The sequence below is a fragment of the Scylla paramamosain genome, chromosome 1 (genome assembly GCF_035594125.1).
Source record: "Scylla paramamosain isolate STU-SP2022 chromosome 1, ASM3559412v1, whole genome shotgun sequence".
NCBI classification, from domain to species: Eukaryota; Metazoa; Arthropoda; class Malacostraca; order Decapoda; family Portunidae; genus Scylla; species Scylla paramamosain.
In genome coordinates this window covers 13,704,846-13,723,633 of record NC_087151.1, presented here as the reverse complement: position 1 = coordinate 13,723,633, position 18,788 = coordinate 13,704,846, and the positions used below count along the sequence as shown (strand labels likewise).

At 38.1% G+C, this 18,788-nt stretch overlaps 1 protein-coding gene and 1 long non-coding RNA gene across 10 annotated transcripts in view; both read left to right on the top strand.

The window, feature by feature from the left end:
- The window catches only part of LOC135100963 (integrin alpha-5-like), an 89,984-nt gene extending 85,911 nt beyond the window's left edge, over positions 1-4,073 (top strand). For all 3 annotated transcript variants that reach the window (XM_064004596.1, XM_064004582.1, XM_064004602.1), the window contains one exon: positions 7-4,073. In XM_064004596.1, the coding sequence (XP_063860666.1) occupies positions 7-159 (153 nt within the window). In that variant the 3' untranslated portion in view covers positions 160-4,073. The remainder of the gene's footprint in view (positions 1-6) is intronic.
- A 7,482-nt stretch (positions 4,074-11,555) lies between these two features.
- Positions 11,556-18,788, top strand: part of LOC135101029 (uncharacterized) — a 34,064-nt gene continuing 26,831 nt past the window's right edge. For 2 of the 7 annotated variants that reach the window (XR_010269001.1, XR_010268996.1), the window contains exons 1-3: positions 11,556-11,629; positions 16,201-16,598; positions 16,815-16,939. This is a non-coding gene — a long non-coding RNA (uncharacterized LOC135101029). Of the gene's footprint in view, positions 11,630-13,800; positions 14,180-14,418; positions 14,538-16,200; positions 16,599-16,814; positions 16,940-18,788 lie in introns of those variants that run through there. The other 5 variants (XR_010268997.1, XR_010269002.1, XR_010269000.1 and 2 more) reach the window with 5 other exon arrangements.

Sequence of the window (18,788 nt, the reverse complement as noted above, 5' to 3'; positions counted from 1 at the left end):
CCACAGGCTAAAAATGAAGAGGAACATCTGACAGAGGAAGGAAAGATGGAACAGGTTATGGAGCAAGAAGAGGAGCAAGAAGACATTAAGACACCTGTCAGCCCTATGCTGAAGGAAACTGAAAGTGCTGCTGCAGATTTTGAGTTCCATAGAGCATGACAGTCATTCATGGTGCCTGGTGGTGATCATTACTATCATCACTGTCATTTCATGTGTGTCTTATTTGTAAATTATAATTTGGGACAAGTTTACACTCAGAATCTGCTTTCTCAGTTTCTGTATAAAACTTGATTAAATCAGTTTTACCTAGTATTTTTAAAGGATTATTGTTGATGTTACTTGTCAAAGTTGCTCATTGGATGAAATTTTATATCTTTTGGTAGTTCTGAAATGTGGAGGTATTGATAAAGTATGGGAATGGCAGGACATTGTGAGATTCGAATTAAAGGACATTTGAAAGGAAGGAAGCCAACCACTCAAGATGATGGTGAAAGAATATGTGATGAGAATGACAGGGGAATAAGATGCAAGGATCATATCGATTCATTGAGTAAGTAGTATACTTGCAAAATCGATAATATACAGGAGGTTCTTCAATGCTTGGTTCAATCACTTGAGGTTTGGTATTGAGAATGGATGGTTTTGTCAAGTTATTGGACCAAGGGCAAACCAGCTTTGCTATTGAGCCCTGCTGCCTGATCTTTAGGTATACTATGCAACTTATCCTCTCAGTTTATGTGGTGAGAATCCATGTTTTCTTTGCCTTGGGGCCAAGTGCCTAAGATATGATGAAATATTTATGAATGTGTCTTCCTGTGCATCTCTTGGTAAGAATGATTTTTTAAGCCTATATAACCTATAGGTTTGGATAATCAGCTCTTAGGCTTATTTATGGAACCATGAATGATCAGATCCAACTTTTGGTGGTGCATGCAAGATTTTTTAAGTGATGTCTGTTAAGACTTGTGCCACTCTGGGTACTTCATGCTGCTTTCAGTCAAAGAAAGAGTAGATAGTAGATAGGTTATCTTTCGCTATTCAGCAATTATGAAAAAACTGTCATTTTCTTCACTTTCCAGTGGGACTTGAACTCAGAATCTCAAACTCACCACTTCCTCACACTAATCCCTTAACCATCACCTATCCTGATTTAAATCAGGGCTCCTTCTATGCCAGTCACCTTAAATATATTTTACTTTACATTTGTGAAACCCATTGTTCACAGTTGTTTTGTATGATAGCTAATCTTTATTCATCTAATTTTCTGGTTTTCTCTCTCATTAAGTGGTAATATTACCATTATCTGAGACTGCCTAATTAAGAAAGAGCCCCACACCATTAATGAATCTGAGGGATGAATGTCAAGATCAGTAGCCTTATTCCACCTTTCTTTCATAGTTGCATCTGCTTCTTCCCATTGCTTTCAGGTGTCTTCTATGAGCCACCTCTGCTGATTCATTTGCACACTAGATGAAGACTTTTGTAGCTTATATGATAATTATAAGAATAATACACATAGGCACTTTTATTGTAAGTGATAGTGAATGCAGCTTTGGCCACAATTTTGTAATAAATACAACCCTATGCTGCTTTTGCATGTGGATCAAGATTAGTCAGTTGATGGCTCTTGTAACCAAATTATTCAAGCATTTGTGGGCCATCCTTACAGACACCTCTTCAAAGACCTTGAAGCTCCTTTCAGTACAGGATTTGTATTGTATTCATTTTCTGATAAGTTTCCTCTTCAAAATGTTGCTTTCAAGGTAATGGTTGCCTTGGCTTCCTGACTAAGTTTGTGGGGTTGGTGCAGTGGAGATTTCTTTTGGTAGTCAAGCTACAAAATGATGGATCCTTGCAACTAAGACAAGCATTGATGACATTTTTATATTTATTTTATTTTATTTTATGTTTTATGTTTTTGGCAGCTGTATCTGCTAGTGAGTGCTCTTCAAAGCAACCACTAGTTGCAATATAAATGCAAGTGTAATGAAGCTGTATTGATAGAAGATAGCTTCTATAATCTTGTCTGAAAACTAGGCATACTTTGAACTGGTATGGCTACTTCAGTAAAAACCTCCTGCATGGAAAAGACACCATGTTAGCAGTCAGAAATCTTATCAAAATTTATTCACAAATAAAAGAGAGAGAGAGAGCTTTCATCATATATTTTCCTGGCTGGGAAAGAGATAGAAGTGAGAAATTTTAGCAAATATCCTAAATACATCGGTCTAAAGGTTCTCCTGGAAGGGAAAGGATATTCATCAGATATAGGACATGAATACATATGTCATTAGGTTCTAGTTTACCATCATACTGGTCATTGATTACATTTAACATATCTCCATCCACAGAAACCATGAAGTGTTTGGTTTTACCCTTGCTTGATTTACTACAAGCCAGTATTGGTGAATTATTATAAGCTTTGGATGCATTATTACAGTTGTAAAACAATCAGTGCCAGGGTTCTATCTTTCTCTGTAACTTCATCTCAAGTTTCCTTGAGATGGTAGATGGTCTCTGTTCTTCTCCTAAATCTATTAACACTGGTGTTCCTCAGGGCTCTCTCCTGTTACTCACTCTCTTCTTATTATTCATCAATGATTTAAACCAAACTTCTTGTCCTATCCACTCCAACACTGATGATACCACCTTGCACTTTTACAAGTCTTTTCATAGACATCCAACCCTTCAGGAAGTAAACAGTTCATGCAGGGAAGCCACAGAATGCCTGACTTCTGATCTCGCTAAAATTTCTGATTGGGGCAGAGCAAAGTCTATTGTTCAGTATCTCAAAAACTCAATTTCTTCATCTATCAACTCAACAGAACCTTCCAGACAACTATTCCTTCTTCAATGACACTCAACTGTCCCCCTCTTCTACACTGAACATCCTTGATCTGTCCTTTACTTATAATCTAAACAAGAAGCTTCACATCTCAACTCAAGCTAAAATAACTTATATGAAGTTAGGCATTCTGAGATGTCTCTGCCAGTGTTTCTCACTCTTTCAGCTGCTAACTCTGTATAGGGGCCTTATCTTTCCATGTATGGAGTGTGCTTCATGTCTTGGGTGGGGTTCCACTCTTCTAGACAGGATGGAATCAAAAGCTTTTTGTCTCATCAACTCCTATCCTCTAACTGACTGTCTTCAGCTTCTTTCTCATTATTGCAATATTGCATCTCTTGCTGTCTTCTCTGGAAAACTCGGGAACTTCCTGCCTGCTCCTGTATGACTTGAAGTCCTTCAAGAGGGAGGCTTCAAGACACTTATCCTTACCTTTTTGACTACTGCTTTGGACCCTATTTAGGAACAGACATCTCAGTGGGACTTTTTTTTTTTTTTTAATTGGATTTTTGTTGCCCTTGGTCAGTATCCCTCCTACATGAAAAAAAAAAATTGCTATGTGACCAAGAGATCTTCATACATTTGACTGATTTGAACATTTTGTATTTTGAATTACAGATTTTTATTTTCATGCCTCTATACATATTTATAGAAATATTAATTGTCAACCTCTTTGTTTTTGGTCAGCAATAGTTAATTGTTTTCATGATGTATATCTCTCTGTGATCTCTATGCTATTATCATTGTCAACATGCATTCTTATAGTCCTCTTGGGTCTCAGAAGCTGCATGACATTGTCATATGCATAACAAATGTTTACTTCATGTTTTTTCTTGTCATATGATCATTAGTTTATTGAGTATATGTATATGTGTTAGTATTCAATAGGTTAATAAAGAAAACTTTATTTGAAGCTACTTAAACGTGAATAATGTGAATGTTACCTGGATTTTTGTAATTGTTATGCATTTTCAGGGTACAGAAGGAAAAATATTGTTCCTATAGCAGAACTAATAATGTATAAGTATTCCAAAGTATGTGTGATTAATATTCATGTGATCAAATATTGACATGAATTGATTATGAAAGAAACTTGTCAATTGTGTTGTAATGATTAAATGTAAAATAGTTAACCAGAAACAATAAAATACAGATGTGTAACAATGTAAAATGAGTGTGTTTATAAGGACATGTTTTTTGTTATGTAATACACTGATCTCTCTTAAAATTGCTACTTTTTTTTTCATTGGAGCAGTTCATATGTATAAAGGAGGCTGATTAAGGGCTACAAAACTAAAAAAAAAAAGAAAACAATCCTGCCTCTGTGCCATTCCTTAAAAAAATAAACAGAAGAGAGTTCCAGTCAGGTTTGCCAAATTAGCTTTCAAGATATCTTGATACATACTACCTTCTTTCAGTAGTCTAAGTTATAGGAAATGGAAGAAAGTAGAAACAAGTAGAGACTTCCAGAGATGGTCAGTGAAAGGGATGAAAGAACAAAGATACAGGTAGACTTTCATTAGTGAGTGTTATCGCCACTTTCTTGGGGCGATCAGTGCAGGATGATGAGACCTGTTTCACACTGACTCGATGTATTGATTGAATCGATCAAAACCTGGGGACACGAACAAATTCTCATAAAGGCAAATATATAATGGTAACTTAACAGTCTCAGCCTTATGGAATTAGGTTTTTAGATTTACGTTACTACACACATTGGTAGCTTAACAGTGTCCATCTTACTGAATAAGATTACAAATTGTGCTACTGTATGCTCTTACATAAAACAGGACATATATGTTACACTGAGTATGTTGTAGTCAAAACACTCACGTGTTGGCGGGTCATTTAGCCCCTGTGGACTGGAAATCACTCTCAATGCAAGACGCTCGTTCATGACATCTGCTCCCCTCTACAGTATACCTGCTTCTGTCCCAGGACAGGGCCAATTTGGGTGTCCCCTGCACATGTTTCTTGTGTGGAGTCTCTGAAGTCCTTATCTGACCTCCATTAATCCGGCCGAAGTTAAATTTATCAGGTCAGCAAAATATCTTCTCCCCATCCCATCCACTACCATCCTCAGTGTTCTCTCTCTCTCTCTCTCTCTCTCTCTCTCTCTCTCTCTCTCTCTCTCTCTCTCTCCCCCTCTGGCAGTAACAGTGAGATATACAGAATAGGAATTCAGAGTAAATAGTATTACCTAAGTTTTATGTTGCAGGGCTACAGGAAAGTACTGGATGCATTCAGTTAGTAAGTTCAGAGGAGCAGTAACCATAGAAATGATGATAGAATATGATGAGATTGAATACTGGCAGCAATGAAAGATTAAGACTATCAGTTAAAGGAAGGGAATTGATGTAATGAAAAGCTTTTGACTTCACTCTTTCAACTAAAGCTGCATGATGATAACCCACCCACTGTCACCAGGAAGAAGAAAAATGAAAATAGATGCCTTCACACACCTATGTAAAGCCGTAATAATTTCATTCACTTCCATTAATTGCATACTAAAATCTTAACAGCCCTCTATTCAACATGTAATATCCTTTCAGCCAGATTCTCCTCTCTTGCCATCATTTATCTGCCAGCTGAGTTCTTTAAACTTACTCCACATTCCTTTCCTTATCACCTTTGATCAATCTGCATTAAGCAGTGAAGTATTTGAGATTGACTTAATTTTGGTAAAACTTGCAATATTTCCATTGTAATGCCACATCACATCACATTTCATATCCATATCATGGCATTCCCTTACTTTTTTGTATACTCCTCACTTGTATAGTGCCCTACATAGATGGGGGTTATCATGATAAATTATTGTGATTTTATCATGACAATAATATTGGGTTATCGCTTATCTGATGATTATTTTTCCCACATTATCGATTCATCAGTATCATCAACACTTTTGGTTTCAATAGTTTTAGTTTCTGGAACATGAGCATGTTGAAGTTTTAAACTTTCAATGTAAAATGTAATTATTTAACTTATAACAGCGCTTTTCATTAGTAAAGAGACAGGATAAGCATTGAATGAGAAGTTTTTTCTAATTTTTCTTAAGATAAAGATAAAAAAAAATTTGATTTATTAATTTTTTTTTTAAATATCAATATCGTTATCACTCATATCGGAATTTTGGATTTGTTGATTTATTGATTATTATCAGTTATTGGGCGATAAGTTTTTTGCCGCTAAGGTTTTATCATTAACAATTTATCGGATGTAGTAATAACTTTTTTAGTTAACACACCCAGCTGTGGTGCCCGTATGTATGACCTCTTGTGTGTTGTACTTTTCTATTTTTTAATGATTAAGTCACTAAGGAATCAGATTGTGGATTTGTTCCTTTACAAGTAATATTAATGGCACTAACAAAAGTAGTATGCACCTATAAAATAAAATGAAATATTAACAAAAAAAAGCAAAATTACTAGAGCAACTCAGTGTAAACTTCTACAGAGATGTATAAATACTCAGTTGATAGATGTAGGAAATGGCAGATGAGCTTCAGTATATATATATATATATATATATATATATATATATATATATATATATATATATATATATATATATATATATATATATATATATATATATATATATATATATATATATATTTTTTTTTTTTTTTTTTTTTTTTTTTTTTTTTATGAAGGAGGGGTACCAGCCAAGGACAAAAAACTGGCAGAGACGACTTAGAACATTTAAGTTCATGAAAGGTATTTTAGCTAGAGATAAGATGCGAGGTTTCCAGTTTAGATTATAAGTAAAGGACAGACCGAGGATGTTCAGTGTTGAAGATGGGGACAGTTGAGTGTCATTGAAGTGGGAATAGTTGTCTGGAAGATTGTGTCAAGCTGATAGATGGAGGAATTGAGTTTTTGAGGCATTGAACAATATTATGTTTGCCTTGCCCCAGTCAGAAATTTTAAAGAGATCAGAAGTCAGGCATTTCCCTGCATGAACCATTTACTTCCTGAAGGGTTGGCTGGCTATGTAAAAACATGGAAAAGTGCAGTGGTATCATTAGAGTAGGAGGGGATAGGACAAGGTTTAGTTTAGATCACTGATGAATAATAAGAATAGAGTGAGTGACAGGATATAGCCCTGAGGAACCCCACTGTTAATATATTTAGAAGAACAGTGACCGTCTACCACAGCAGCAATAGAATGGTCTGAAAGGAAACTTGAGATAAAGTTAGAGAGAGAAGGATAGAAGCCATAGGAGGGTAGTTTGGAAATCAAACCTTTATGCCAGACTCTATCAAAAGCTTTTGATATGTCTAAGGCAACAACAAAAGTTTAAACAAGATCTCTAAAAGAGAATGACCAAGACTCAATAAGAAAAGCCAGATCACCAGTACAGCGGCCTTGATGGAACCCATACTGGCAATCAGATAGAATGTTACGAAGTGATGTTTAAGTATCTTCCTGTTAGGAATAGATTTTAAAAAATTTTAGAAAGGCAGGAAATTAAAGCAATAGGATGGTAGTTTGAAGGATTAGACCAGTCACCCTTTGTAAGGACAGGCTGAACAAACGCAAGCTTCCAGCAAGAAGGAAAAGTAGATGTTGACAGACAAAGTTGAAAGAGTTTGATTAGGCAAGGTACAAGCATGGAGGCACAGTTTTGTAAAACAATAGGAGAGACACCATCAGGGTTTAGGCCAGTGAGGTCATGGAAAACATCACTGTGAAGGATTTTAATGGGTATCATGAAGTAGTCAGAGGATTGAGGAGAGGGAGGAACAAGCCCTGAATCATCCAAGGTAAAGTTTTTACCAAAAGTGAGCAAAGAGTTCAGCTTTGGAAATAGATAGGATGGCAATGGTGCCATCAGGTTGAAATAAAGGAGGGAAAGATGAAGAAGCAAAGTTATTGGAGATGTTTTTTTTTTCTAGGTGCCAGAAATCATGAAGGGAGTTAGATCTTGAAAGATTTTGACACTTTCTATTAATGGAGGAATTTTGGTTAGTTGGAGAACAGTCTTGGCATGATTCTGGACAGAAATATAAAGCACATGAGATTCAGGTGATGGAAGGCTCAAGTACTCTTTGAGGGCCACCTTTACATTATGTATAGCAAAAGAACAGGCTGTGTTAAACCAAAGTTTGGAAGATTTAGGCCAAGAGAAAGAGTGAAGAATGTATGCCTCCATGCCAGACACTATCACTTCTGTTAGGCGCTCAGCACACAGAGATGGGGTGCTGACACAGAAGCAATAGTCATTCCAATGAAAATCAGTATAATACCTCCTCAGGTTCCCCCATTTAGCAGAGGCAAACGCCAGAGGCACCTCTGCTTTGGGGATCCTTAGGATGGATTGGAGTGATAGGACAAGATACAGATATGAGATTGTAATTGGAGGACTCCAATGGACAGTCAGGAATACAAGTAGGGTGCTACACCAGTTGCTCTAGGTCGTGGAGTATAGCAAAGGCTAGTTCACCAGGATGGTCAATGAAAGGAGAGGAAAGCCAAAGCTGGTGGTGAACATTGAAGTCTCCAGAAATAGAGATCTCAACAAATGGGAAGAGTGATGTGCTCCACTTTGGAAGTTAAGTAGTCAAAGAATTTCTTATTGTCAGGGGAGTTAGGTGAGAGGTATACAACACAGATAAATTTAGTTTGAGAGTTACTTTGTAGTTGTAACCAAATGGTGGAAAACTCGGAAGATTCAAGAGCATGGGCACAAGAGCAGGTTAAGTCGCTGTGCACATAGATGCAACATCCAGCTCTGGATTGAGAAAGATATTAGAGAAAGCAGGAGGGAATGGAAAAGGGGCTACCATCAGTTGCCTCAGACACCTGTGTTTTAGTGAGGAAAAGAAGATGAGGTTTAGTAGAGGAGATGTGGTGTTCTACAGATTGAAAATTAGATCTAAGGCTGTGAATGTTGCATAAGTTAATGAAAAAAAAAATTGAGAGGGGGTTTCGAGACACCTAGGGTCGATACCGAAAGTAGTCTGACCTGGGGACATTTGTGGCGCCCTCCCCAGACTCTGAGGCTGTTGTAGTTCCCATTTTCAGTTTAGAATTTGAGTGAAGTGTGTGTGTATGTGTGTGTGTGTGTGTGTATGATAAGGTGCATGAAGTTTTATATGAAAGAAGAGAGTTGTCTTTGGAGGGCAGGCTGTGACTATCCTTTTGCTTTATGAGACACAAAGGAAAGCAAACACTGAGTGAGGTCACAGCTGGGTTATTGATAACTTCACAGCACCCCTTGATCCAGTGCTTCAGACCTCACTGGGAGTAATTATCATTTTGGCATGTGTCTAATATATATATATATATATATATATATATATATATATATATATATATATATATATATATATATATATATATATATATATATATATATATATATATATATATATATATATATATATATATTACCTATTTATTTTTTATGTAGGAGGGACACTGGCCAAGGGCAAAAAGAAATCCAGTAAAAAAAAGAAAAAGTGCCTACTTGAGATGCCGGTTCCTGAATAAGGTCCAAGGCGGCAGTCAGAAATTGAAGAATAAGTGTCTTGAAATCTCCCTCTTGAAGGGATTCAAGTCATAGGAAGGTGGAAATACAGCAGGGAAGGAATTCCAGAGTTTACCAGAGAAAAGGATGAATGAAAATACTAGTTAACTCTTGCATTAAAGAGGTCGCAGGAGGAGGGGAGGCATGTAGTTAGCAAGATCAGAAGAGCAGTTAGCATGAAAATAGCGGTAGAAGATAGCAAGAGATGCACCAATGCGGCGATAAGAAAGAGGCTGAAGACAGTCAGTTAGAGGAGAGGAGTTGAAGAAACGAAAAGCTTTTGATTCCACCCTGTTTAGCAGAGTGGTATGAGTGGAACCCCGCAGACATGTGAAACATACTCCTTACATGGACGGATAAGTCTGTACAGACTTTGCAGCTGGAAGGGCGAGAAAAACTGGAGGAGACGTCTCAGAACACCTAGCTTCATAGAAGCTGTTTTTGCTCGAGATGAGATGTGGAGTTTCCAGTTTAGATTATAAGTAAAGGACAGACCGAGGATGTTCAGTGTAGAAGAGGGGGACAGTTGAGTATCATTGAAAAGGAGGGGATAGTTGTCTAGAAGGTTGTGTCGAGTTGATAGATGGAGGAAATAAGTTTTTGAGTCATTGAACAATAATAAGTTTGCACTGCCCCAATCAGAAATTTTAGAGAGATCAGAAGTCAGGCGTTCTGTGGCTTCCCTGCATGAACTGTTTACTTCCTGAAGGCTTGGACGTCTAGGAAAAGACATGAAAAAAAAAAAAAACATATATATATATATATATATATATATATATATATATATATATATATATATATATATATATATATATATATATATATATATATATATATATATATATATATATATATATATATATATATATATATCCCACAGGTATAATACAGCCATATATCTCCCAACCACACGTCTCTCCGTTATCTACCAGGATTCTATTCTGAAATTAGCCGCACTGGAGAGAGAGAGAGAGAGAGAGAGAGAGAGAGAGAGAGAGAGAGAGAGAGAGAGAGAGAAAGGGTGTGGATTAGTTAGAATGCTACGTGAGGGAAGGATAAATGGAGGTGATAATCAATCCATTCTTGATTATCAGTTTTAGATCAAACTTTCTCTCCCCGAAGGTAATGACGTGGTTCGCTCCGCTGGGTTGGTCGCGGTGATCATGGCCATGTGAAGTATTTTCTGGGATTTGTTTCAGGGCATTAAGCTTCACTTTCAGGATGCAGAAATGCGCTATATTTTGGTTTTCCTTCAAGAAAATATCAGTGTTAAATGTTAAATTGTCGTTGAACGCACGAATACCTTGAGTTGTAATCATTTGGCTTTGTTCATATTTTTTGGTTTTGTTCAAATAAGTTGTAAGATAAGTTTGATGTCATAGTGCTCTGTACATATTACATGGGTCGAATGAAAAAAAAAATGTGAAAGCTAATATGACAGTCAGGACTAGAAACCTTATGGTATGATGTTCTTTGATAAAATGATGTTAAGGGCAGTGGAGAGAGAGAGAGAGAGAGAAAAAAAAAAAAAAAAACGTACGTGGAATAGGCTACTACAAATACAGTTAAGATAATTTTTACTAAGAAAATAAAATAATTGGTAATGAAATACAAGTAAAACATTTGGATTTTCACTGGGACTATATAATAATTATTTTATTGTCGAATTTAGCGGTTCATATGAAACACACAATGAATGACTGAACAAGTCACACACCAACGACCTTTTCATCCATTCGGTGCAGGCTGATCGATATACTGTTTTCAACCATTTATATCCTCCAATCTCATTCATAATCCATACACATATGGATTATAAATTTTCGAAATTTTATGTAGTATATGTATTGAGCTTTTAATACGTTGTGAGAATTTGATTAGGCACTTGATTACTAATTGAATATTCCCGCGCGCCAAAGTCGAAAGTTTTAAAGATCCGATACAGTAAAAAATGGAAATATATGAGGCTTTGGCCACGAACGTTTTGGCGTAAGATTTTATCTTTTTTTTTAATCTGAATCTCAAATTAGTCTGCATTTTTTTTTTTTTTTTTAACGTTCTACTGCCCATTTGCGATGTTCGGACCATACCTATTGTAGAAGAATGCTATTCAAGTTGAATCTAGGGATGAGTACTCGAAGCTCCGAGGAATGTTTCGATCAGTGTTGGTCACTAGTGTCGTGTCGTGGTTTTCATCAGTTCGTTTCTGCCCATCTGCGAAGTGAGATGTTTGGAGATGACATCGTGTAATGGCATTGCTATGTTTACATGGATAAGTCAAATGTGTTAGTGGTTCGTCATGTCGTGAAAGACCATTTAATTTGAATTCTTATGGACACCATATTCATTCACATGTGATATTTTTTTCCTTCGCCAACTAGTGAAACATGATATCTGTGGTTAGCAGTAATTAGGCGATCGAGACAGCATCACGCACCAGAAACGGGAGATGGACTGGTGGCAGTGTCACGCCGCGGTAGGATGACGAAAGTGGGGTTTTTGAAAATGCATTTGTGTCACTTGGCCAGAATGATGGGTTTGGTTTGGGGCCGTGGTATACGCAGACTGGCGTCGTTTCAGCAAATTATATGGAGGAACAATTATGATACTTGGAAGTAAGAGAACTGTACATATCAGGATAAATACTTCTTAAATTTTTAGATAGGGAAGGGTCAGATTTCATGCTCCAGGTGTTTGAGCCGTACAGTTGTTTTTGTAGTAACATTTCTGAATCCTTGGGTATTATTTTAAAATTACACCATCATACTCTACAACAATGAGAATGTGATTTTTGCATCCTTACTGAATTTTAAAACTGAGTTTCCACGGGAAATGCATAGTTTTTGAAATGTTCAGCTCTTTCCCAGCAGGTGTGGGAATTTTTGGGAATGTGGGGTTTCCGGGTGGCAGGGTTGAAAAGCGCTGATTTACTAAGTAAGTAAAACAAGGGATAGAATGGTTGGCAAAGCAACCATTGCCATTTGCCTTTATTCCTAGACAGTGGCATTCCCCCCAAAAAAATTCATAGACCCGATCTTGGGATAATAACGTAAAATAATAGCCCCTAGAACCTTAGGTTAATATCCTTGAAGAGATCCTGGAGGGACGCAGCTCTCCTGTTAGGTTAGGTTAGATTATTGTCCCTGAGAGGGATTGTTGAGGCTGCGATCCCCGGCTAGGATTTTTGGACTTGGGAGACGAAATTTGCTGCTAAGTTTTGTTTATAAATCATATACATATCTACGGATTTTTCTCTAGATATCTAGGGAAAAATCCCTATCTGTGCTTATGATTTTTAGGCTATAATTATCACCAAATCTCGCCATTTCGTCACCCCACCCAGAAACCCCGCATTCCTACATGTTCCCGAGCTTGTTGGGAGGATAGAGGGATTATGGTGTAATTTTTAAAAATGACCAATCCATGGTCAATAAGTATGTTGTATTAATACAAGAAATTTCCCACACAATGAAAGCTAAAAAGTTAAGCATTGTGGAATGGTGCTACATTTCGACAAATTTGCAGTTTCAACCTATACATCTCCCTCGATCCACCTAACCTGCTGGACACCTCCACCCCCCCATAAAGTAAACTAACCTAACATTTTGTGACCTCCTAACCGGAGAGGCTTTCCCCCTCCCGAACCACCACATACGGTAAACTAACCTAACATTTTGTAACCTCCTAACAGGGGATAGGAGATGGGGGCGGGAACTTTACCCCCCTGGACACCCCCCCCATAAGGTAAACTAACCTAGCCTAACATTTTGTAACCTTCCAATCGGGGAGGGGGTGGCTTTGCTCCCCGTGAACATCCCCCCCTCCCTACCCTAAGGTAAACTTATTATTAATTTCCAACGGGGTAAAATGGGGTTACAAATGCACCAAACAGTGAGATGTAGGCCCTGCGAAGGGCCTTAGTTACGTGCGGTGTACTGGTTGAAATAGCATTAAAACCTCTATCTCTTTTTATATTTCCACATTGGTAAAAAACTATTTCCACATTGGTAAAAGCGTTGAGTGTGATCTCGTTTTTGCTATATATAGTTAAGAGCATGCATAATTTGGGATAGAGTGGGGAGATCGTTGTACTTGTCAAAAAAAGAGAGAAAAATAAAAGATGGAAATAGATGGCACTTTAATTGCTGCTTTAAACCAGTAGTTGACTGTTGAACCATTCTCTGGTCCTGTGAAATATACGTACATCCAGTTGTTTAATGGATAGTGCGTCTCTTTCGACCTTCCTTATGAATATAGTTTAAATATTTAAATATCATCGTTCACCTTAACCCTTACTTTCCCCGCCGCGGCGTCACATAGGGTAAATTCTCAATTACCCTATTCCGTAGTTTCTCTTGACTATTTATTATCTGTGAATGTGCCTGTTCACATAGGGCATAACTTAGCAATGATGGGAAATTATTATCTTTATGATTTTGTGATTTCAAAATGTGTGCATGCTTAGCACCTATGCCTAACATTTTGAATTCAAAGTCAGTCTTTGAGTTTCTTGAAGTTTTATTTGTAAAAGTCATTAAGTAGATATAAGCAAGTGTACCTTTAAAGGAATCTATTTTTTTGTAATGACTTGTTTTATTCATGTATACAGGATAAACTATTGAATCTTATTGTAAGAAGATCAAGTAGCATCATGTTTGTTACTAAAGATTTGAATGTAAGCACGTAGTTTACATTGTACTTATTATTATTACACGGCAAGATGTGAGCGATAACAAGACACAGCTAGTGATTATTCTTAGATTTAAGGTTTAAGCTTCCCTACTAAAGCCAAAAAGGTATTTAGCATGTTTTGTATTTTTATACTGTGTCTAGAATATGCATATATAAACAGTGAAGTGAATTATAGTGTGTATAGGTAAGAAAAATTACCGAAGATGCGTGTGCGTAATTTCTTAGTACCTACGTAGTAAGATAATGAGGCATTATATTAATAACTTCAAAGAATATTAGTGAACCACTTGTTTGTAAGGAGTAATTGTGTGGTTAGGTATTAATTTTAATGTATAACTTGCAGCTTTCACGCCCATGCCAGAGGCAAACTTAGTACAGAGGATCTAATAAAGAGCCTTGTGATACAAGATAGTGTCTGTTGACTGACCCAGCACTAATAATTTGACACAAGTGTGATCCATGGTAAGAACCGTCACATTATTTAAATATAACTGGTTGATCATTTCGGCTACCCTCACTCATTTGTACACGCACGCCCACACACACATTTGTACACGCACGCCCACACACGCATTTGTACACGCACGTCCACACTCACGCATTCATGCACGCACGTCCACACTCACGCATTCATGCACGCACGTCCACACACGCATTTGTACAGGCACCCCCACTCTCGCGCTCACACGCACGCCCACACGCGCCCCACAAGCTCGTCCATACTTGCGCCCACACACACGTCCACATGCACGTCCACGCACACCTATACTCGCGCCCCATACGCACGCCCATACTCGCGCACCATACACACGCCCATACTCGCGTCCCATATGCACGCCCACACTCGCCTTCCACACGCATTCCCACACTCGCCTCCCACACGCGCGTCCACATGCATGCCCACACTAGGGCCTACTCGCACACCCAAAATGGCGCGTACTTGCACGCCCACACTAACGCCTACTTGCACTCCCACATTCGTACATATGCGCACACCCACACTTGCACACACACACACACACACACACACACACACCCACACCCACACTTGCACATACGCGCACACCCACACTCGTACTGTACATATGCGCACGCCCACACTCACATATACGCACACGTCCACTCACACATACACGCCCACTCACCTACGCACGACCCCTGACGCATATACGTACGCTCACGCCCACGCTCATGTATGCACACCTACTGACGTGCACGCCCACACTCAAGCAGACACAACCTCTCACGCATATACATACTGTCATGTTATTGGCCGAATTTACCTTGCAAAGGAACACGTTTTCTTAGTGTCCCCCCATGTTCCGTTTTCCTTCTAAACGTATCTTTTATTCTTAGTTATGTCAGTATAAGGCTTATTTACTCATTTTATATCATGTAGTATTATTCTCTTCATAATTTAAGTTCTTCATTTGTATGTATATGTAAGGGAAAAGGTGTATTTGAGGTGGAATTTGTTGAGGCAAGGGGATGATACACTTCAGACCTTTAAAACTTTCTGGGATCAGTGTACCGTCCACTTTCTTGGAAAGATAACCGGGATTGTGACAACACTCGCTCCCACACTGCATATGTATAGTACTGTAAAACTTCCCTAAACTGAAGCCAAGTAAGCTGAATATCAGATAACCCAAATGCCCATACGGTAACTCGGAATGACAAACAAAAGTACACTGGCAGCCCATGCATAACGTTATGTTAGCTCTTATGTGACCAGTATGTTGTGTACAGTTAAGTGAGCTCTTAAGTGAACACTTAAGTTTGTAGTTGTGTAATGTTAAGTGAACGCTTAAGTGACCAGTTAGTGCGTTGTGTATACTGTGTAACAGTGTAATAACAAAATGCTATAAATATCTATCTTGGGGCTTATAATGTGCTAACAAATGTGCTATAAATATTAGTAAACGTACATGTTTATGTACTTACATAGAAACCAGCCAAAAAACGTTTATCGTCGGATAAACCAAACTTTCATATAAGCCACTTGTCACTTCGGCCCATGTGGTTTAGTTTATGGATGTTTTACTGTATTTTTTTTTTTTCAGGTTCAAGACATAAGGTTACTAATAAGACTAATGTATTAACAATTTTTACTTCTGGAGAACAGGATTGTGTAGTTTGATTCCAGTGTTATGACCACTGCATCTGTCCCGCCAGTCGTCACCTTTGGACCATGCTCAAATCAGCTGCTCCGTCATGTCACCTGTCTCGACACCCGTCTCAGTTCCGTCTCTTTAGGTGCGAGGCTCCACAAGGACCCCATTCCGAGGCAATGGCAAAGCTGCCTGGTCCAGTAGGAGAGAGTTCACACTAGGCTCTCTCCACCTACCTCTGATCTGTACCTGCTGGGTCCCCCTTAACCTTGTGGTTAGACAAGAGTGGACTCTTAGGCTGATCAAAGGCAAGCTCTGGGCATCATATTCAAGGGTTTGGACTTGCTTTAGTATCTTTAGCAATAGTCCTTCACCGCATTTTCTCCCACCCTTAGGATTATTAGTAAACACTGTAAGTTGGGATATATTATGTCTTGGTGTTGGGTAGTCATAAGCTGTACGGGTTTAATATCTTTTTATCACATTTTTCATGTTTATTTTTGTATAACTAAAGTTATAAGCTAGATTGTTGTTTACCATATCTTTAATTTTTCTTTAAGAGTTATGTGATCATAACACTAGTTTGCTTGTACGCTCTCACCCATTCACCTAACAAATTCTTTTCTAGTCAGGAAACGTGTAATGTAAAAAGTACTGGTTGAAGATTGTGTGGTGAATGGGCTGATTCTGATCTTTCACCTTGCTGGCCAGACATCTTGTGGTACCTGCACCCTACACCACCACTACAGGCATGTAAGCATATTTTCTTGTACTGGAGTGTGTGTGTGTGTGTGTGTGTGTGTGTGTGTGTGTGTGTGTGTGTGTGTTTTAAATGATGCAGATTTAAGAGATTATAAATATTTTTTGTCTTGTATATTTGGTAGACATAGACATATTTAGTATAGCCTAAATACTCCATGAGAGGGGTATTCAACACACACACACACACCACAGAATTCATTACTGTTTCTTTTGTGTGTATCTGGTTGTGGTATAGACACCTCGAGATACACTAGTTACCTTACTATATATTTATTCAGTATTGCCTTCAGTAGGTATGTAGTTCTTAACTCAGTTTACCTATTTGTCTAGTCATTCCACTGGCCTTTCATTATTGGGGTGGTATATTTTTTTTATAATTCTTTTTCTCTATTTCTTATTTGAATAATCTTTTAATTAGATAATTTGGTGGCCTGTATGGCAGTGCTACTCCTGCCAGTACTGCCAGCTGGTAGGGACCCCATTGTAGGCAGGACAACAATGCTAAAGGCAGAGAGGAGGCTCCACCTCATTAAATGTAAATTAAGTGAATTTGATGTAGATGAATAGTATAAAGTGATTGGAAGGGAAAAATTAACATAGCAGGTATGTAAGAGATGCACATGATCTGGAACATGTGATTGCATGAATTGAGATGAGTGAGATGGGGGTGGGAGTGGAAAGTGTGGTGTGGTGTGGTGTTGATGAACAAAAGGGAAGAGGAAAAGATGGGTGTACCTTTACTGTACCCAATATTATGGACAATAATTTGTGGATTTTGAAAAGGATATGATAAGAGTGGATAAGAAAGTTTATTGGGGTTTTCCTAAAACTTGTGTTGAAAGCCACTTGTTGGAAGGAATCTTAAAGCTTTTTACATTGATGCAAGTACATGTGTGTTGTTTTTTTTTTTTTTTTTTTTATGTAGGAGAAACACTTGCCAAGGGCGACAAAAATCTAACAAAAAAAAAAAAAAAAAAGCCCACTGAGATGCCAGTCCTGAATAGGGTCAAAAATTGAAGGGTAAGTGTCTTGAAACCTCCCTCTTAAAGGAGTTCAAGTCATAGGAAGGTGATAATACAGAAGCAGGAAGGGAATCTTAGAGTTTACCAGAGAAGGGGATGAATGATTGGGAATACTGGTTAACTCTTCTATTAGAGAGGTGGACAGAATAGGGGTGAGAGAAAGAATAAAGTTTTGTGCAGTGAGGCCACAGGAGGAGGGGAGGGATGCAGTTAGCAAAATCAGAAGAGCAGTTAACATGAAAATAGCGGTAGAAGATAGCAAGAGATGCAACATTCTGGCGATGAGAAAGAAGCTGAAGACAGTCAGTTAGAGAGGAGGAGTTGATGAGACGAAAAGCTTTTGATTCCACCTTGTCTAAAAGAGCGTTATGAGTGGAATCCCCCCTACCCAGACATGTGAAGCATACTCCATACCTGGACAGATAAGGCCCTTGTACAAAGTTACCAGCTGGGGGGGTGAGAAAAACTGGAGGAGATGTCTTAGAATGCTTAACTTTGTAGAAGCTGTTTTAGCTAGAGATGAGATGTGAAATTTCCAGTTTAGATCATAAGAAAAGGGCAGACCGAGGATGATCAGTGTAGAAGAGGGGGCCAGTCAAGTGTCATTGAAGAAGAGGGGATAGTTGTCTGGAAGGTTGTGTTGAGTTGATAGATTGAGGAATTGAGTTTTTGAGACACTGAATAATACTAAGTTTGCTCTGCCCCAATCAGAAATTTTAGAGAGGTCAAAAGTCAGGCATTCTGTGGCTTCCCTGTGTGAACTGTTTACTTCATGACATCTTTGAGTAGACTTGGAAAAGTGCAGGGTAGGAGTGGAT